Source organism: Balearica regulorum, chromosome 1 (genome assembly GCF_011004875.1).
Source record: "Balearica regulorum gibbericeps isolate bBalReg1 chromosome 1, bBalReg1.pri, whole genome shotgun sequence".
NCBI lineage: Eukaryota > Metazoa > Chordata > Aves > Gruiformes > Gruidae > Balearica > Balearica regulorum.
The window spans coordinates 94,192,262-94,213,416 of NC_046184.1; the positions used below are offsets into that span (position 1 = coordinate 94,192,262).

General features: G+C 42.4%; 1 protein-coding gene and 1 long non-coding RNA gene across 2 annotated transcripts in view; one reads left to right on the forward strand and one right to left on the reverse strand.

Moving 5' to 3' along the window:
- Window positions 1–11,481, forward strand: part of LOC142603920 (uncharacterized) — a 35,054-nt gene extending 23,573 nt beyond the window's left edge. Inside the window, exons 2-4 of the long non-coding RNA XR_012837798.1 lie at window positions 3,339–3,444; window positions 5,569–5,712; window positions 11,343–11,481. This is a non-coding gene — a long non-coding RNA (uncharacterized LOC142603920). The remainder of the gene's footprint in view (window positions 1–3,338; window positions 3,445–5,568; window positions 5,713–11,342) is intronic.
- Window positions 7,015–21,155, reverse strand: part of IMPG2 (interphotoreceptor matrix proteoglycan 2) — a 64,714-nt gene continuing 50,573 nt past the window's right edge. The window contains exons 13-20 of the mRNA XM_075766877.1: window positions 19,043–19,367; window positions 15,622–17,363; window positions 14,509–14,728; window positions 13,638–13,848; window positions 11,299–11,487; window positions 10,913–11,111; window positions 10,028–10,107; window positions 7,015–9,157 (exon numbers count right to left, since the gene is read on the reverse strand). Of these exons, the coding sequence (XP_075622992.1) occupies window positions 9,145–9,157; window positions 10,028–10,107; window positions 10,913–11,111; window positions 11,299–11,487; window positions 13,638–13,848; window positions 14,509–14,728; window positions 15,622–17,363; window positions 19,043–19,367 (2,979 nt within the window). The 3' untranslated portion in view covers window positions 7,015–9,144. The remainder of the gene's footprint in view (window positions 9,158–10,027; window positions 10,108–10,912; window positions 11,112–11,298; window positions 11,488–13,637; window positions 13,849–14,508; window positions 14,729–15,621; window positions 17,364–19,042; window positions 19,368–21,155) is intronic.

The following is a 21,155-nucleotide window of genomic DNA, read 5'->3' on the forward strand; positions in this document are numbered from 1 at the left end:
GTCCTCAGACACATGAAACCAGAGAATACTTTTGTCTTTGTGGTTCAGTGTTCTCAGGAGACATTGGAAAACATCAGTTTTGCAGCTGCTGTTTCAGCATTACCATCGTCGGCAGTGGGCAGCACCCAGCACCCTTCCACCCTGCCTTGTTTAGAGAACCAGGACAGCACTGTGAGTATGCCAGGAGCCAGTACCCACAAATACGTGGCACCCACCAAAGCTAGCACACTGCTTCTCAGCCAGACTGACTTACCCTATGATCACTGGAGGAGTGGGCTTGGCCTCCCTACTTGTGGGAAGGCATGGGTAGGGGTCTTGCTGAGAGGACACCCGCTGTCGGTGCAGGAGCAATGAAGAGAGGGATGCTGGCTGCCCCTGGGGGATGGTCCTTTCCAGGCCAGCAATTGCCAGCCACTCCAGCAGCCACTGCCACCAGTCTGGTTTTCCAGAGCTCTGTTGCTGATCAAGGCAGTTGAATCAGCACTGCTCGAGCCATCACTTGTGCTGTCCCGTGTGCTCCGCTGCGACGGGCCTGGAGCCAGCTTTGCCGTGCACATACTGGCTCAACTGAGTGGCCTCATAGTCTATGTAGACTAGCTTACCCAAGAAGGCAAATTAACCTACACTGAACTTCACCCTGTGCTACCCTGCACAGGATCTTTACCTGTAGACCGCTGGCCTAAATCCAAGTTAAGCTAATAGTCTTCCCTTCTAGTATGATGCTGGCTGTTTGTGGTCTGCATATTATATGGAAGCTTTACTGAGCTGACAGTTGCTTGGCAGGCTGTGATTGCTTTTGGCTTTCTTGCTGATGCTCAGGAGAACCACATATATCCATATGGTATTTTGAAGGCAGCTGCAAATGAGATTTTGTAAGTTGGAGTCAACCAAAAACCTTGTAACTAGAGTATGCTGATCCATCTCTTCCTGCTTCTTGGGATGGAGAATAGGACTCCAGACATGGCTATTTGGTCACCTTTTGGTACCATAAAAAGTGGAGAAAGTATAGTATCTCTGCCCCACATCAACAGGTATAGAGGTGCAGACTGCTAGCCGTGCCCTTGAATTGGAATGAATATGAGAAGGTGTTTATACATCTGACATCTTAAATAGTTATCAGTAAAACAATCCTGTATCTTAGTGAGATTGCTGCATTTTGATTTTAAAAACAAGCTAAACCAAAACCCACTACACCTGCTTTGGAAAAAGCTCTTGCAATATTTTAGTACAGATTGAAAACAAAGACATGACTGGATTGATAGGAGGACATTCTGTTCTCAGCTTCTGAATAAAGGAAGCTTAGAGTTGGAGAGGTATGTGGAAGCTGCTAGTGAGAGAAGTTTTGCCATAGTGGCAATGCAGGTGTAGAGTTTGGGGATAGGAGTCTGAGTATGCAGTAATTATAGATAATAAAAATAGAACAGTTCATCTGGGAAGTTAAGGAAGGACAGCCTATGTTTTGGAAAAAACAAAACAAAACAACCAACCAAAACAACCAACTGAAACAGTATGTGGGGTTTTTTTTCCTATGTTGGCGCAAAAAGTGTGGAAAGGTAGAGAGATTTCAAATTGTGAGTTTTGGCACTGGTAAGAAACACGAGTGCTCTTCCCCTTGGCCCTTCCTCCTCCAGTTTGAAGGTATTCTTTGCCTTGGCTCTAGTTCATCTCATAGTTCATTTCAGAGGTTAGATTTTTAACTCTGGTTTTACCATGCTCTGTGTGTGGAAAACCAGAGCAGATGTTTCAGTGCACATAGCAAACAGACTCAAAGTTGAAAGGAGTATTTCCTTGAGTGCCTCATGTCCTGTGGTGCAAACGTCCCTCCAGGCTTCCTCCAAAGCTCAAGGAATTCTGCTCCTTTCACTCCTGTTGTGAAAATACTTCTGTCCTTTGTTCTGCCCTTAGTAGGAGTCTTTAAAACCAGAGGTGGACAGGACTGCTTGCTTCCATTGCAGTGTGCTTGCAGCTACAGTTTCACTTAGGCTTTTGTTTCTGACTTGTTGCTGACCCAGACAGTAGCCCAACTTTGTCTTTTGTCCATTTTTCTCCCCTTCTTTTGCCCCTTCTTCCCACCCCCAAAAGCATCCTGAAATGAGATCCAGTTGACGCAGATGTAGAGCAGTTAGTATTGCTGTTGCTAGTGGGCTGCGTTGAACACTTCTTTAATTTGAACCAAGTCCTAATTAGGCCCTTCCAAGCTGAAGTTCTTTGATATTGTTTACACTAACTAGAGGGGAAGGAAGAAAGCTCAAAGTGGCAGGATTTTGAGGCAAGCACAGTGTAGATGAGCAGAAGTCCTGAAATGATCAAGTTAACTCCAGCTGTGTGAGACAGCTGATGATCTTAGAAAATCCCATCAAAGAGTAAGTGATTTTATTTTGCTGTACCAGATCTGTTTTTCAGAATGAATTGCATGTGGGTTTCTGCATGATCTGACATTTAAAACTGGATAAATACTTCTGGTTTTCAAATGTGGTCCCTGAATGCATCCTGTTTGTAGACTGATCTTTGCTAGATTTGAGGTTTCCCATCTCCCAAAGCAGAACAGGGACTGTGCCCGACCATTTCGACATTGGACTGCAAGAGACTTAGTTAACTAGAGCTGGTTTTAAAAATGTTCATGAGAGAGATTCACATGAGGGTTGAAGAATTCACATTTTTGGTTTTCTATATTACAGGGCTGAATAGCTCTCCTATTTTTGCTGGGTTTTTTTGTGGGTTTTTTTTCCCCCATGATCTGCCAGTTCAAGTTTTTTGTGTTACAAAATTATCTGCTTTTTGCACACAAATAATTAAACAGTGGGAAGTTTTGTTATATGTTTATGGAACATACTGGTCAGCGCAGCTAATCAGGTTTTTATATCATGACGTGGAACACTGTGCAATGCTCCATCTGGAGAGGAACAGTTGATGGTTTACAAGCCTGTTCATAGACAGCTGGGGGTACTAGCTGCAAGACAGTTCTCAAGTAAGTGTTGAGCAGTGAAGCTGCAGAACCTCAGCTATACTTGGTCACGCACATCCCTCACTAATATTTCAGAAGTAAAATTTTCCAATTAACCTCCTTTGCTCGATCTGTATGCTGTAGTTAAATTTTCCTCTGTGATTATCTCTGGATGTGGCAGCTGCAGGTTGCAGAGGGCCTGACTGGGCAAAACAGTGAGTTCTGCCCTCCCCTCCACAATGCAGTATTAAGGATACTTAGCCAGGACAGCTTATTGACTTGAATGCATATCAAACCATAGTGATTGTGGAATGTTTCTCCTCTTCCTTATATAGGAAAAAACCCCGTTTATTTGCTTTGCTGCTCCTAACATGCCTTTCTTCCTCCTTCCCAGGCTACATGATCCCTTCTGAGACTGGCTTATGCTGCCTGCAAACCATGGACTGTTTCTCTGCTTCAAATGTCTTACCAGCAGCTTCCATTTCCTATTTTCTTGGCAGGTAAGCGCAGAACTCTTGTGCGCTTTGCCTTTTGAAAAATGTCAGTGGAATCCTGTGGTGTGGTGAGAGAAGGGCTCCAAAACACCACCAGCCCTACTCTTAAGTCGTCTACCCACTGATTCTGCTTTTTGTTAGCTTGGTGTATTCAGTGTTGCATTAGACATGACATGTCCCATCAGGAGCTGTATGCATAATGCAAAAGACTTGGTTCTCTTGAAAGGTCAGTCTCTGCATGTGCGAGGCTCCCAGCCATGTTCACTGCAAGCCTTGGGAGGATGTTGCTGTCTGGGGTGGTTTGTTTTGCTTGATGTTTTTAAGGCAGGCACGCATGAGCTGACATTATAAATGCTGGTGTGGTGGGGAGAAGGGGAGAATGCTGGTGGCGTGGAGGGGCTCTGCAGAACCTCACTGCCTTCTCACCATGGCTGTGGGCTTCTATCCATGCCTAAGGTGAGCAGGTAGAAAGCAAATCCTAAAAGAGTAAGTGTGGGAAGTTGGGGTTTTGTTTTTGTGGGGTTTTCTTTGTGTTGGTTGTTCTGGTTTGTGTGTGGTGGTTTTTTTAGACCAAAACTTTAAATAAGAAATACTGAAAAGAAGAAAAAAACAAAAAAGCCCCAGCTGTGCAGTGGTCACTGGTTTCTGGAGAGCTGCATAAAGCGTTTTTGTGGATCAAAACCCTCTGATCTTCCCATCTGAAAAGAAGGACGGAAACAACAGCCAGCCCCCTACTAAGCAGATGACTGGAAATGTGAACAGCGACCTGCATCCAGCAGTTACCTGTATGTCATGCTAGGAGACTCGAGCTCTGCGCTGGTGCTAGAAGTGCTTTGCATCCTCCTCCCTTTATGGGATGAGAGATCATTTAATCACTGTGTAATCCTCTTTAGACAGAGCTGAGTGAATTTCCTTGTAGCTGTCTCCCATGAGTAGATAGAGGTCTTTCACTCTTGGGATTGCTTGTGTGCACACCACCGAGAGTCTGCCTCTTCCCTTGCCCTCTTTTATCCAGCCACATGCCTGTGTTACTGCGTAAAGTTTTGATGTATGGCCGTATCCATTATTGTTCCTGCTTTCATTTCTGTTCAAGCTATGTCAGCCTTTCCAGAAAGGCATAGTTTCCCCATCTGGTCATCAGCTGTGGAGATGCAATCGCAACTCCAGTTAACACTAACTCTGATTTGTGTTTAGTATGTGACTTTTGAATAACATTTCAGCCTCCAATGATTCAAGACAGATAGTATTTTTTGTCATTTTGGTTGTATAAATGAGAGCTGGTGAGGGGGGGGGTGGCCCTTATAAAGGGTCAGGCTTTAAGTGTAGTTTACTCCAACTTACATACTTAATACATAAACATAGTCCTTAGATGTGCTGATGGCAGAACTGATTTAAAAAAAAAAAAAAAATCAGCATGTGTCCCACAGCATTCCAGTATTGAGGGTATTTTTCATCCTGAAGCCAAAGAGTCAAAATCTGGTTTTGTGTTGAATTGGAAACACAGGAAAACTAAAAGGACAGGGTTTGAGGTAATGTTCAGCTGGCTCCTCCTGAACGGCTGTAGCGCCTCAGGCAACCTGTCGTTTTAGTCCTGCCACCTGCTGTCATCCTCCAAGCAGAGCTGCCTGCCGTGAGTGTGCAAAGTGCAGTGGATGACCCAGCAGGAAGGGTGAGAGGCAGCATGGACCAGAGTCCAAGAGGACAGGAACTCAACTAAAATTCCTGGGGATCATTAATAATCTGGAGTAGGAGACCCAGCTCATGTTGAATGTGGTAAAAAAAATAATTCCTGCTTAGACTGACAAATGAAAAAATTGCCTTTTCTGATCCAGAAATAGCTTTGGATTTTTTTTTTTCAGTTGAGAAATGAAAGCAAATGGATGGATGTTATGTAGAACATAAAGCATCTGTTCCCATACTGGACAGGTGAGACAGAAATGCTGCTGGTGCTATAGTACACTCCAGTAAAAAAGTGCCACGAAATTTCTGTTTGCTTTCTACTAATATTTAAATAGTAGCAATGCCCCGTGACGTTTCCTATGCTGTACAAGGTCAGCCTGTGTCTGTCGGACAGTGCTGACAAACAGATAGATTGGTGTTGGTGAATATTTTTGCTTTGTGTTTTAATAGGATGAGATGACTGTCCCCGCTCTGGAGCTCTACCACCTTAGCATGCCTGCTTTCCACAGACTTCATGTGGAAGAGTGCTCAGTTTTCCTGTGCTCCTTTTGCAGCCTTTCACAAGGACTGATTCCAGCAGGTCTGATGAGGCATGTGAGTGAAATTCTTGATTGTTAAATGTTTTTTCCATTTTAGCAATTAAGCTGTAAGTTCTTAAAAAATCTAAACTTTATCCGTGCTTCCTTGCTTTGGAGGAGATAGATAGGAGAAAATTACAGTTTCAGGTATCTCTGAAGACCTGAAGAAATCTGATGTCCAGAACCAAATTGTTACCCAGTGGTACCTGAAGCCCACAGACTGGACCTTAACAGAATAGCTAAAAGATACGGAGTAACTGAGTATTTTTTTTTTGCTGTGGAAGGCTCTGTCCTTCACTAAAAAGCTACCACAAAAAAGGCAAGCACACAGTTCCTGAAATGCTGTCAGTCTTGCAACTCTGAATGCTTGTTCTCTGTTCGAATTACCAGCCATAGTAGAATTCTACCAGTGCGGACAGGTGTCTTGAGGTGTAAAAGGGAAGAAAAGGCCGTGAAAGACTCCAAAAATATTATAGGGAGAACTTAACCAGTGGTTTTTGCAGTACGTGGCAGTGTGGTCCAAAACAGGTTGCTGTATGTTTGAGATAGATACTCTGTTAAGGGGGCAGCTGACAGTGTCGTGCAGGGCCTCTTTTCTGCTGTGTGAAATTGATTAGCCCCTCCAGGGCTGATAGACCTGTCAGTGTTCAGTAAACAATAACGGCTTTTGTCCATGTCCTTAAAGTCATTCAAACCTGCACTTGTTACTTTTAGCAAGTGAAAACCTGCATGTTAACTGATAACAAGTAGTGGTAGATTGGTACACAGAGCTGGTGTGGGGTTGGTTTTTGTGGGGTTTTTTTGGTTTGCTTTGGGTTTTTTGGTAGGATATTTAGAGTTCTTTGCTTTGGATTGGGAAAGTATCAAAGAAAGTTCATTAAGTCCTTCTTGGCGTGCTGTCAGATGTATCATCAGTTTAGATGAAGAGGTTTGAAGGGGAGGGGGTGTTTGCTTTTATGTTTAAGACTTCAAGATCACCTAAGTAACAACATGTTTTGCCTCTTTGATTACAGCCGAAACATCTTCAAAATGAGCAAAGAAAGAGCTTAATTGAAAGCAGAGCACTCAATTACGTACTTCTCAGCATGAATTTTCAGAGTATCACCTTGCAAGTGATAATGAATCACATTTGGCACTTTTGTTAGCAAAGGAGTTTAACAGCTTAACCAACTCTGTTTAAAAAAAACCAAAACAACAAACTTTCTGATCCTACACGCACAAATCATCACGGCTGAGATCCCTTCTCTCTTCATATCAAACTCATTGTCTCTACATGAACTTTATAGAAAAAATATTTTGGAAATAATTTTTTATTGTAATGAAATTAAGATAACATTATATTCATATGTATACACACACACACAAAAAGATAAGATTCACCATATATACACTGAAATACTTCATACCCAGTGTGACCGAGACTCTCCTCAGTTTGTGCACAGCAAATACAAGAATACCTTTAAAACATGCCTGATCCCAGCCACCACCCACAGCTGCACTTAGCAGGAGCAGCACTGAAGCTGGCTTCCCAGGGCTAGTAGCCCAGCTGCACAGAAAGAAGTCACAAGCTGATGCCACCCCTGAGCCCAGTACTCCTCCACACTGTGCAGTTACCATGATCACAAGGCCTTGGTGTAGCAGGATGGCTCAGCCGTGCTGCTGCAAGGGCAGGAGGGAGTGGGCTGTGCCTCAGACCCTCTGGACCAGCTGCTCTGAGAGCCTGTAACATCTGGTCACAGGAGTGTTCAGCAGCACCGTATTACTTCCTGCTGGCTTGCATTATTTGGGCTTACAGTGGTTTATCTAAGCATTTGACAGATGTGTGACTCTGGTACCCATTCCCTGCCACTCAAGGCAAGAAGATGCTACGCAAGCAATCCAGTGAGGTTCTCCAGAACACAAGAGGAATTGCGTTGAAATCTTCACTTGTTTAGCTAAGCTGCCTATGGACAAGTAAGTAATTCTCATTATCACTTAACTCTAAACAGTATCAGGTGGCTGTTGGCACATGTGGGCCAAGAACTACAGATGTTGTAGAAATAACAAATGACTTGGCCTTGTTTGCTAGCAGAAGCTAATGTGAGACTATCAGTGCCCTAACCCTGACAGCCAGGTTAATGCCTTAAACAAGAGACACTGGGTGACTGAACAGAGCTCCGACACACCTCAACACGTAGTCACAACTCTCTTCCTAACTTAAAGATAAAACTCCATTTCTGTACCAAGGGAGGTCCCCACCTCAATTTAGCTACTTTAAAATGTCTCAGGCTGATCACTTCTGTTTAAAGATTTCTACACTGACTTCCACTAAGCCAAGGATAATCTCTTTTTTTTTTCCCTTCCCCATAGGAAATTGCTGCCATCCCAAATATGCATGCACTTAAATAGCGCAGCCTGATTTTGAAACAGAGTTCGTGGCAGGCTATTGCCAAGTTCAGTAAAGAAAAGTCAAATATTAGTTGGCTGAATTCAACATTGAGTAAACACTAAATACGTTTTTAAAAAGGATGGGCACAAATGCCACTGTAGTATTTCATCATTAACCTATTCATCTTTCTATTTCAACAGTTAAATCTATTATGAAAAATAAGCTGGTAGGGAAATACACAACAAATAAATAATACATACTAACTTGTAAAATATCAAACCATTTGTCTACATACAAAAAAGTCAATGTTAGTCACTTCAGCTTCACAGAACATTGGTATGATAGAGGCCCTTCTGTGCCCCAGCTGGTGTGTCTGTCAGGAGCAGCTGGCTTTAAAACCAGGGTGCTGTACTGCAGCAGCACTGCCCTGCCTTGCCGAGGGGTCACTGACAGGCACCGGGGAGAGCCTTTTGGAGGTGCTCTGTCCTGTTTTGCTGGTGCCAGGTGACAAAATGTATATCGGGCATCTGTACAAAAGAACAATTTTTCCAGCGAGGTTATGTTTGTGTTTATAGTGGGAATGCTCTAAAATAATGCTAATGTCATTCTAGCACAATAGTTCTCCCCTACAAATTGTTCCTGTGCAAACCAAATATTTCTTTCCACTAGTGTTTTATACCTGTGAAATGGCTACAGTAGTCTCCAGTGAGGGGATAACTGCCAGGCAGGGGTTTTAAATGTAGATTTTATTTTGGTTGTGCATATCTTCTCTTACCCGAGGAAATTTTTTTGCCTCAGTATACAAATTTACACTGTCCATTTCAGAGTTAAAGAAAAATGAACTCTCATAACCTCTGCCACTTCTGATCACCTCTTAAAAATGTCACTTTACACAGAAAAGCCAGAAGTAATTGAGATAAACAGACATCTGTAAGTTCTAGCCATTCATTTAGAAAACATCTGTATCCATCCATGCAATGTTAAGACTATAAGTAACTTTGTAGTTACATCTGAGCCCATTGCTATGGCAACAAGGTAGTCTTTATCTCCCACGTGCATTCTACTGATTTCTTTTTTTTCTTAAAGCAGCTTCCTGAAATGAAAAACAGAGAAGCAATGATTAAGTTAGTCTCTTTCAAACATTGGATTCGAGGCAGTAAGGCAGCCCTTACTACTTTCCAGCTGTGGAAAATTTAGATGCTGATCCTTTTCAAGATGAAAAATGAACAACTGACATGGAAAAAAGTGAACTGCTGTTATTTGCAATTAAAAAAAAGAAAAGTATAGTTGATGATCTTGGAACACAAGATTTTTGCTACTGTAGCTATTTTTAATAGGATCCCAAGGACTTGTGTTACACTATCTTTCAAACTAACACAGCTAGCTGTAATTTGCTGCTTGCTACAGTGAGAGTACAGTTCATAAGAGCATGTATGCTAATAATTAATTCCTTGATGGCCTTTTTCATGGTTAGCTCTCATCAAAGCAGGCAGCTCAGCTTGGTTAATTGTTTGGAAGTGTAAGCGTTCTATTATGGTAGGTGCTAACCACACCAGACAGGATTGTGCAAGTGAGCTGTTGGTTTTTTGGTTAGTTGCCAAGTCTTGAGAACTCCAGATAAACTAAGATGCTTTTAAAATTCCTGTTTTAAATAGAACACCAGGCAATACTAAGTACACTAGAAGAGTTAAGAAGGTTCTTTCAAGGACCTAAAAATTGGTGTCAGTGCTTCTCTGACACCCATTAACTTTGGGATTCCTCTTCGCTGCTGTTAACATACCTACTTTTGACACGGATTATTTTAAGTACTTTAAAAGGGTTGAGCCTCTTCAGAAATAATGTTGAAATCTTAACTTCTAATGCCCCAGCAGTTCTAGACCCTTTATATGAAAAATACAGTAATGCAGTCAAGGCCACATGAGAAAACATCAAAGAAGTTATCCAGACAAGACATTTCACTCACATTTGATGCTGCCTAACAAATTCTGCAAACTGACGGTCTTTAGCGTAGAGCTCTATAATTCGAATTCTGTCCTGAATTTCCTAGAAGACAACACACACAATTGTAAGGACATAATAGAAATTAGAATACTACTGAAATAACTGCTTTCTGTTTTTTGAAAATTAAGCTTCTATGCTTTGCCATTTCAAGGAGTAGAGCTTGAAATTGGGCACTCCAATACTAAAATTCTTCTTTACTGCCTTTTTTTTTTTTTTTAAAGTGAAGCAGTTCATTGGAATTCAGTAATACTTTATTTTTAAATACACATACTTTGCCTACAAGCCCAGCTACAGGCTGGATTCGCACCTCCCACAGTTGCTTAAGGATCTGTGGTTACTTCCTGGATGTAAATCCCTTCTCTTTAGCCTTCTAGAGTAAATCCTGGATATTGTGTATACAGGAAGAAAGGAGAAAAATGTGATCTAACCTGCAGGTTATAGAAAGATCTAAACTTTAAAAAAAAAATCCCAAACCTGTAAAAAGGCCTGGATGTGCCAGCTTTTCACTGCATAACGACTCTTACAGAAGGTAGTTGGCATTAAAAGCTCAAGGCTGTGTTGAGCAGTAGAGCAGCAAACCTCTCCAGCTCCCGTGAAGTTGCTTAAGCAGTCAGCTCCTCTATTGTGTGACATTCATTACAGGTCAGAACACACCCATTCCTTTCTCTATACCTAATAGCCAGCAGGGAAAGAAATCTTTTCTCTCTTCTCTCCAGTAGTTGCAACTTGTGTATCTAGAGCACAGACACGGGGGACAGGTTGGGCCCAGCTCTCAGGTTACAAGTGTGCAATGAGCTTATTGTTCACGTGATCTTTTCCATGCCGCTATGAAAACAAGGTAATTTACCTCCTTAGTAAGCTCACTGTTTTCATAAATGTGCCTGATCTCTTCACTGCTGTAGTCTGTGGATGTCTCTGCACTGGTAGAACTGTAGGACGTTAGCTGAGGGTATCTCCGGTAATAATGGCTGTAGCCAGTCGTATCACTTTCATACATGGGGTTGTATTTAACTGCGTTCTCAATGGATGAGAGGCTGTCACCCTGCCTGGGGGAGCAATAAACAAACTGTGAGCTTCTCTGCAGCCTGGAAGGGCGGCAGATAGATTAAGGAAGCCTGGCAGTTGGAGGCACCTGTACATCCTGTTGTTTCTCAACTGTGTGATAGAAGACTTACAACAGAATTATCCTTATTGTAGAAGATGTGTTTTAAAATATTACACGGTGTCACTTACCCCTGTGAGTCCTCAGTGTCACTCTTTGTGTACTGGTCTCGAAGGGTCCTGGCCAAGAAGAAGATGACAGCAGACGCCACAAGAAGGAATCCTGCCACAGAAGCAATTGCAATACCCACAACCAGTGGCTCAGAGACATATTCTTCACAGTGCTCTCCTCTGTACCACCAGTTCTCCCCCACACGACACCTGCAACAAAGAAATGGGGAAACTGAACACCAGCAAAAGCTTTGCTTAATGTAAATGTATTTAACTTCCTGGTATGACATACCCTCAGTTAACTCACCTCAATAAATACCTTTGCATGTTCAAGCACCAACTTTCTTTTATTATTATTATTATTGTGAACAGCCTTTTTGGTACAGAACCATGGAATGGTTTGGGTTGGAGGGGCCCTTTAAAGGTCATCTGTCATCTGGTCCAACAGCCCTGCAATGAGCAGGGACATCTTCAACTAGATTAGGCTCTGAGATGGCCCCATCCAACTTGACCTTGGATGTTTCCAGGGATGGGGCATCTACCACCTCTCTGGGCAACCTGCTCCAGTGCCTCACCAACCTCATTGTCAAAAATTTCTTCCTTTAACTAGTCTGAATCTACCCTCTTTATAGTGTAAAACCATTACCCCTTGTCCTAGCACACCAGGCCCTGCTAAAAAGCCTGTCCCCATCTTTCTTAGAAGCCCCCTTTAAGTATTGAAAGCCGCCTCTTCTCCGAGCTGAATGGCCCCAGTTACTGAATTGAGTGAAGATGATAGGTAAAATAATAAAAGGATAAAAAAGCCTGTGGGTTTTGTAATTTAGAGTATCCTCTCTAGACTGGAAGGTGTCTAGACTTAAGTAAAAAGTTACGCCTTGATTGAACCTTGCACGTGACATAGCAAACACTGTAAAGGTAGTAAGCAGTTGTCTTAATCACCTTGTAATGTAAATACAAATGAAGGTGTCTTAAACGAGCAGAAAGTTTCTAGTATAGTGAACTCCACAATGGTTAGTTAAATACTTAAAATAAATTACTAGAAAGAAGTGTGCGTTCAAGATGTAGCGTTGAAATGGTTGCCCGAACCCAAACCAGCAGTCAGTATTTCTGCCTTGCTGTGGTTTTGAACATAAGAACTTTAATGTTAATACTGACTTTAAATATACCAGTAAAAATAATGTATTTGCATTATGTATGTTTTTGGGAGTTTTTGCTGTAAAAACTCAAGGAACTGTAAGGTATTATGAGCACTCACAGTAATGAACCTTGTTAATAAGAAAGAACAGTAAAATAAGTCTTCTAACCTAACTATGTGCAATAGTTTCTGAAAGTAGTAAGCAATACTTTAAGTAAGTTTTCCAACAATTGCTTAATAAATACTGGCTGGAGCATGCCTGAGTTCAGATGCTTACCTATTTCTAATTAACACCATTATATAACTATGATAAAATGTATACTACATCTGTGATAGCACCCGTTTTGGTAGGTTTAAAAACATTGTTATTTCTCCGGTTAATTGCTAGGACTTTCAGATTGACTTTAGAGACATTCTAGGTAAGCTTTTAAAAAAAAATAAATCACCCGAAGTAACATAAATAATAACCACTAGTAGTAATATTCTTTATTCAATGTCTCCTGTTGATAGGTATGTTTTGTTTTTAAAAATAGACTTGTTACATTGCTTGAAAAGGAAAGAATTAAGTGCAATGTCAGAGGGAGCATCGATTTGTCTACATCTTGTGATAAGTCTTTTCCATTACCTGTAAAATAGAGAGATCCTGTTCAAATGCATCTGTATCTTTTTAAAAGCAAATATTTGAGCCAGGGGGTCTGTGCCTTGATCATTTTATGAACTGCACATGATTTTGCCCAAATGGCCAATTATTTACTTTTATGACTTTTTTTTTTTAACCAAGAGCATTATTTTTAATAGATTTATGCTGTACGAATATGCCTTTCAGATACAATTTTCTGGTATGGAATTAACTCTCTATGTGTTATGACATTATCAACCAACACTTTGCTAATTGAGAATACCTCTGGAGATAAATTCTGTCCCCAAAGGTCAACGAGGGTGATTTGAACAACTGAGTACGTTCCATTACTACCATTTCTCCTAGTTCATTTTATTTCCTGATGTTTCTATTCTATTAAAGAAATCTGTTTCCTATAGGAGGACTAACGTTCATATTGGGACCTCCATCCGGCAGCACAACATGAGTGATAATCATTACCACCTCACTTGTTACACATTATCTTACTGAATTCTGCACGAATCTTGTCAAATGGTACAACAGAGGAGACAGTAAGGGTTGCCATACAGGAAGCACATACTTCAAACAAACAGCAAGATGACCTACCTACAGATGGCCCCTTGCCCAGGGCTTATGTCGCACTTCCCGTCATTCAGGCAAAAGTTTGGTTGCAGATCACAAATGCTATTGCACGGCAGCCCGTCGATGCTTAGGTAGCCAGGATTGCAGACGCACTCAGCTTCCCCACTCCAGCGATTTACTAAGCACTCAGAGAACTCATTGCAGGCCTGGAACTTGCAGGGATCTGCTTGCTCACCTGAGAATACACAAAGGAGAAAATATGAACGCTAGAGGAGACCCTTAACTGAGGCAAAGCGCTGTCTGTCTGCTGCCATTTTCTCTAACAGTCTCTTAGTTAAAATAATCCACAAAAAGCCAGCGTGCATTTTTCCTGAGTAACAAAAGGTTCTGCTAAGGTGAACAAGCAGCAGGACGTGTTCTCTGCCTGCACTGTGCATGTCAATGGTGTGACTAAGACCGCCCAACAAGCCAATCAAAAAGCAAGTATAAAATGTTCTTTTTCTTACTGGAACGTGCAGTACCTCAGATGTTCTCTGTCTGCTGGAACTATATTTTGCAAATGAGTAAAACACAGCTGATGTCCAGTATTTCTTGTTACAGAGAACCTACGCAGTATACAGGGAAGGGCAAGGGAACGTCGGGCACTCAGCAACTACCGTGAGGTGATTTGCCTTTGTCTGCAAGGAACACAAGCTTGTAATATTTGAGGTAGCTCACTTGTATTAAGCTTTAGAGGGCTGACATACAGTTAAACAATCAATAGCACAAGATTTGTCATGCTAATTAGACCATCTTTATAAGAGAGCTACCTCAGAAGAACAGCTACCATTGAGTTCTTAAAGTAGAAGCTGCTCTAAATCCCTTGCTCCAAACCATGTTTCCCTGCCACCCTTACCAGATTCCACATCCAGAGAGTATTTATCGATGGCCAGGTTCATGGTGTGATATGCAGTGTTGCAGAAGTCCTCCAGGATCATGTACACAGCGTTGGTGACGTTCCGAGGCACAGGTTTGGCAAACTTCATTCGGCTATTCACCACGATGCTGCCATTTCTGAAGTTGAGGATTTCCAGATTCTGGAAGCCTGTCAGGTTTGACTGAAGGTAGGGCACCAGCTGCAATGCAGGGGGCGTGACAGAAAAGCTGAATCTTTGAATCTCTACTCAAGCCAGCTCCACTGTTATTGCATCAAACAGCAGGACTCTCAATTATTTTATCCAAATCCCACAGCAGGGTGTTAAAACTTTACCCAATGGAGGCTCATGCTGGCAGCTTGCCAGGAGTCCGCATACTTCAGACAGTTCTCAAGCGTATACAGATTTGCAGACACTTTCCAAAAATCTACGATTGAGAAATACAATTCTCGGGACATACATGGTGCTCTCCCTTGATCTGAGCACCAGGTATACTCGTAGCTTCACAGGGTATTTCCTTCAGGCTTGTCCCCCTTCCCTCTCTCTCCTTTGCTCCCTCCATCTCCCACAGCAAAACGTTCATTTCAGTCAGGAGAGGGGAATTTCCAGATTAAAATTTGGCAGTTGTTGCTGTATTACACCTGCGACGCTTTGCTGGCCACCAGTCAGTTTAAGAACAGCTTAGTTCCCTAAACTACCTCTGAGGAGGAGTTGAATGTGTTGCAGTAAAGTTACCTCCCCACAGCACCAGTTTCCTTATTTATCTCTCCCTATAGACTAAATACAGAGCAGTGTGGAAGCAAATAAGGGGAGTGTTGTAGTGACTTGAGCTATACCACTGCATCTGTTGACATCAGCAGAGCATCTGGCCCATAGCGCTAAAAAGTTATACCTTAGAGGGACTACTGACTGAATAAAAACTGAACAACACACCCCACCCATTTCCAGACAGAATTTTCCCATGGAGGGACACAAATAATACCTGTAAACACCAGTCTTGAGTTGCTCTCTGCAAAAGAGAGCTGACAAACTATTATTTACCAACAATTTTTGTCTATCTGGTAATGGATAGTCAGCACAGAAGTGATTCTTACCAGTTCCAAGAATCGCTGCTCCAACGCTTTGTATTCAGGGGAGTTTTTATTAAACAGGTCCTCTGAAAACATCATGTTGGTAACGCGAAGGCTGAAAAACACGACTAGAGCTCGTGATGAGACAGGCGTGCTGTTGCGATTTTCGTGTGTGGCCCAAGCCACGCTGGCCATCTCTGTGGACTGGAGACGAGTTGTTAGCTCCACGTGACTTTCAGTCATGCTCCTTCCCTCCTCAGTCAGCTCAGGAGAAAAGCGAACGGTGCTTGTATGATCCAGGTCTGCTGAAACATCCGGGTCTCTTGTCGTTTCATCTCCCAGCTTTGTTGAGGTAGCCACAGACGACGACACTGTGGGTCCCACAGGAGGGAGATGGGACGGAAGTTCAATAGCGCTTGTTGTTACAGTCGCCATTACGTAAGAGTTCGTAACAGTGCTGAAGCTCATGGAAACATGCACGTCATCATCTGTACCACCCTGTCCAGTGAAGCCCTTTAGAACAGTGGTCTGATCTATTTCAGAAGGAACTGCAGTTGAAACTTGAGTGGCAGCTGGCATTGCTGGTTGCCCTGTTGGATCTAATGAGTTTTCTAGTGCTCTGTCAGTAGGCCAGCCATCAGCTGGTTTCTTCACTGCTGATCCAGTAGTGTCTTGGTCTGCCAGCGATGAATCTAGGGTTTGCTGCTCTCCTGTGGAAGCATCAGGGTTTACTGCGGAAGGATCTGCAGTCAGAATAGTTTCTGAAGAGCTTGTGTCCAAGTGGCCAATTGTAGCAGCTTCAGTTACATCTGACACTGTGAACAGTTCTACCACCATTGTCCTGTCTTCATTTTGGTGTTCAACTGCTTCAGAAATGATGTTCTGACGTACACCGGACTCTTTGGGTTGCTCCATACTGACGGTCCCTGTAGATGTAAGGAGACTATCTTCCACAGACAGACCTGTGTTGTGCAATGGGACAGGGGCCTCTCCAGTGGGCATGTCTACAAAGGAACGGTCCACTGAAGGCTCCAAAACGAAGGATGGTTTAACAAAAGGATCATACGTGCCCAATGTTTCTGTCTGTGTAGATGGTTCCACAGATGATGGCTCTTCTGTCTGTAACAGAGGGACCTGCTGAGTTGTAGTCTCTGGAAAGACAAATATTTCAGATTCATCCAGGAAATCTTCTTTTACATTGGCCATAGCTTCATTCTCATCTTTGGAAGGATCATCATCTAATTTATTCCCAGAGTTAAGAATATAGTCTAAGATCATGCCTTCAGGAATATCCTCAGTTCTGATTAACAAAGACTCATTGTCATCTTCAAGCCAGCTATCAGGACCAGGGTAGAAAACTGGTTCCAGTGTTGCTTCGTCCCAAGGCCAAATACTTGATTCCATTTCTTTTCCCGAACCATCAAGAGCTGACCCAGACCCATCATCATATATAACTCTATCTCCAAGATATATATCAGTTTCATCTTCCATAGGGTGTACTTCTAAGGGAAAATTAAGTTGTTCTACAGACTCATGCAACACAGAGTCTGCATTGTTACTGCCTGCAGTACCCTGAGTTACTTCTTCCTTCTCCACAGATACTGTTTCTTCAATATCAGTCTCTATGACTGATGAAGAGGCCACTGTTGGTGCAGCAAGCAGAGGAACTGCATAATCATCTGTAGATGGAGGTTCTTTAGGCACAAGGTGAGGAAGAGGACTTGAAGGCAAAGGAAGGTCTTCAGATAGTCCAGTATCTTCAAACGCTAAAAATAAAGAATTTCCAATTAGAATCATGGAATTGTTTTGGTTGGAAAAGACCTTTAAGATCAAGTCCAACCGTTAACCAAGCACTGCCAAGTCCACCACTAAACCACATCCCTAAGCACCACATCTACGCGTCTTTTAAATACCTGCAGGAATGGTGACTCAACCACGTCCCTGGGTGGGCTGTTCCAGTGCTTGACAACCCTTTTGGTGGAGACGTTTTTCCCAATATCCAATCTAAACCTCCTTTGGTGCAACTTGAGGCCATTTCCTCTTGTCCTAGAGCTTGTTACTTGGGAGAAGAGACCAACACCCACCTGGCTACAACCTCCTCTCATGGAGTTGCAGAGAGTGATAAGGTCTCCCCTCAGCCTCCTTTTCTCCAGGCACTAAACAACCCCAGTTCCCTCAGCCACTCCTCATAAGACTTGTGCTCTAGACCCTTCACCAGCTTCATTGCCCTTCTTTGGACATGCTCTGGCACCTCAATGTCTTTCTCATCACGAGGGGCCCAAAACCGAACAGTGTTCAAGGTGCAGCCTCCCCAGTGCCAAGTAAAGGGGGACAATCACTTCCCTAGTCCTGCTGGCTATGCTAGTTCTGATACCAGCCAGGTGCTCTTGGCCTTCTTGGCCACCTGGGCACACTGTCAGCTCATGTTCAGCCAGCTGTTGACCGACACCCTCAGGTCCTTTTCCGCCGGGCAGCTTTCCAGCCACTCTTCCTTGAGCCTGTAGCGTTGCACAAGGTTGTTGTGACCCAAGTGCAGGACCTGGCACTTGGCCTTGTTGAACCTCAGGCACTTGGTCCTGGCCTATTGATCCAGCCTGTCCAGATCCCTCTGTAGACCCTTCCTACCCTCAAGCCCATCAACACTCCCGCCCAACTTGGTGTCATTTGCAAACTGAGTGAGGGTGCACTCGATCCCCTTGTCCAGATCATTGGTAAAGATATTATAGAGCACTGGCCCCAGTACGGAGCCCTGGGGAACACCACTTGTGACTGGCCGCCAACTGGATTTAATTCCATTCATCACAACTCTTTGGGCCCAGCCATCCAGCCAGATTTTCACCCAGTGAAGAGTATGCCCAGCCAAGCTGTGAGCAGCCAGTTTCTCCAGAAGAATGCTGTGGGAATTGTTGTTTATAATAAAAAGTGTCAAAGTCCATTCATTTTATTGTCTATAGCTCTCTGTTCAGCATGTTCCCATGATACATCCTGGCCTTTATATGCTGAAGTCAGAAGGACCCCTGCTCACCTCTCCCGCTTTTCATTCAGATACTCTATGGGCCAAGTCATAACTGCAGAGTAAGCAATAAAGGCAGTAACTGTGCGGCACGTCCTTAGGCTAGTCAGTCTACTTCAGAGATCAGTTATCTCTGTATGGCATCAACTAAACAAGCCCTATATGAAAATACTTCTGTGCAATTAAGCAAGTATCACGGGCATACATTTCCTGAAGGTACAAACAGTGATTATTAGCTGTTACAAACATTTAACCTTAGCATATTGTTCTTGGATACATGCATACAGGAAAGGTAAAAACTATCAGAGAAAGATACACAATTTTTTAGACCTTTCTGAAAAGTCATTTTGGTGAACTATACCTCTGGTGAGTATCAGGAAGCACTGGCATCCAAATTTAAGCTTCAGTCAATGGCTTAATCAATTAACTTACCATCTAAAGAACTGGGGGCTGAAAGCCATTCCAGAGAGTCCACAGAATCACGCCCTAACACTGGCGCAGTGACCAAATGAGGAGTCCGATTCTCATCCTCTAAATTCAGCCCATCAGGCAAAGAAGTGATGTCAGCCTCTGAGGAGAGTGGAGCTTCAGGTGCCAAACTGGCCTCAGGGTCCAGGTTTTCTGGTCTTGGCCAGATTTCATTGTCATTGGACTGTTCACTATCTGAAGCGGAATCTGGTTTGGCGAAATCAAAGGGCAAGGTATTGCTGACAGTTGATTCATCTGCCGAAGGCCGTTCAGCTAAAAAGGTGCTGTCCTGGAACATAAACCCACTATTAATATTTCCACTATTACAGGGGAAGCATTGGCTGTCTGCGTTGGGCTGAACACACAGAGGGTGTTAACAGCAGCCAACAGCAAACTCTGGTACTACTGCCTCTGTGAGAAAGTAACACACAGCAGCAGGAGGGGCCAAACTGGCAAATATATACCCTTTGCTAATCATATGCAATGTACATGTAAAGTGCACATCCTTGTGACGTACATTTCATGCCCAGTTGTGACCACCACAAAGGGAAAGAAGCCATTCAGATTGTTTGGAGTGCAGCTTCAGTTCTGGTATTGAGATTTACCATCTATACCCATCCCATCTCCTCCCCTGAAAAAATGGATAGGTCTGTTTCTACTTAAAACAAAGATAAATGCGCACAGTACCGTCTGCCTTCCTTAAGCATGAAGAGGTCTTACCAGCTATTATTCATCACCTACATAATCAATACAGTAATTATATTATAGTCACTATGATACATAAAACAGTTTAGAAACTGAACTGGTATGCATGTCCTGTGGTCATTTCTTGCTGTCTTTCAGTATGTGGGTCTGAGAACCCAGGAGGGAAGCAAAGACCATAATATAAAGAAGAGTGTTTAGAACCTGGAATAATTTTAGTCTCAAAGCTGAGGTGCAGAAAAAAAAGAAATCTATCAGCGGTAATGATGAACAACAAAGAGTATGCACAATGAATCTGCAAACTTTGCAATATGAAAAAAGAATGTGTTTTTAAATCTCCAATTTTCATACCGCTTACTTCTCCATACCCCAATCATTATTTGGTTTACAGTTAGAATACTTAGCACATTTCATCTCTGAATATTAATCTACTACCTCAGTGTTTCATGAGATAATTATATTGAATGAAAAGATTAAGTTATTTGGTCACGGCTAAAAAAGCACCCTGACTGCACACTAACTAGTGCTTCACATGGATACCTGCCCACGCATCAATGCTGTGCAATAGTCTGATATGGACAAAAAACCCCCTTGGGGTATGAAAAACTGCCAAACAATTTCAAGAAGCAGCAATTTACTAAGAACTAACCAGTTGCTGATGGTGACTAGTAAAGTTAAGTGGGCAGTGGACACAGGTTTCGGTACTACATATTACAGTTCAAAATAATTTTAACCATTTCTGTAGCTCACCATTCCAGCCCCGTCTCTTTCTTTTACTTGACCAGCATGAATAACAGAAAGAGTCCAAATACTTTTCAATTGGAAATATTACTCCTGGTTGAAACATCGGTGAACTAAATTTTCAACTTCATTCAAACTGCATTTGAGCGCTTTGGAAACAAGCCAGTTCAGGTATTTCTATTAAATTATTTGTCTACTTGTACTGATCACATTTTTATAGCTAGTAGTTATGCCACCACAGTCTCCTCACATTTTTTCATTTTTACAGTAACAGTTGAAAAGTATATATACCATATAGACATATGCTCCAGCATTTGTCTTTTTTGGCAAAATTGACCACTATAAATAAAGCTGTAAAAAAAGTTACTGTGCAAGATTAGAAACAAATTATACATATAAATTCCACAAAGAAAGAATAAGGACTACCAGCAATAGCTTCTCAATACATTTGTTTTTTATGTGAGCATTTAGTTGCCAGGGATTGCACTTCATCATTTATTTGAATGTGGACAGATGTTCCTATGACAACTAACATTATTCAAAGATTCTTGTTACAGTGCAATATATTATATTAACAAGTTTAATATCACATTGGCAAGTTCTGCTTTTTGCTAATGTCTTTTGAAAGGCTTAC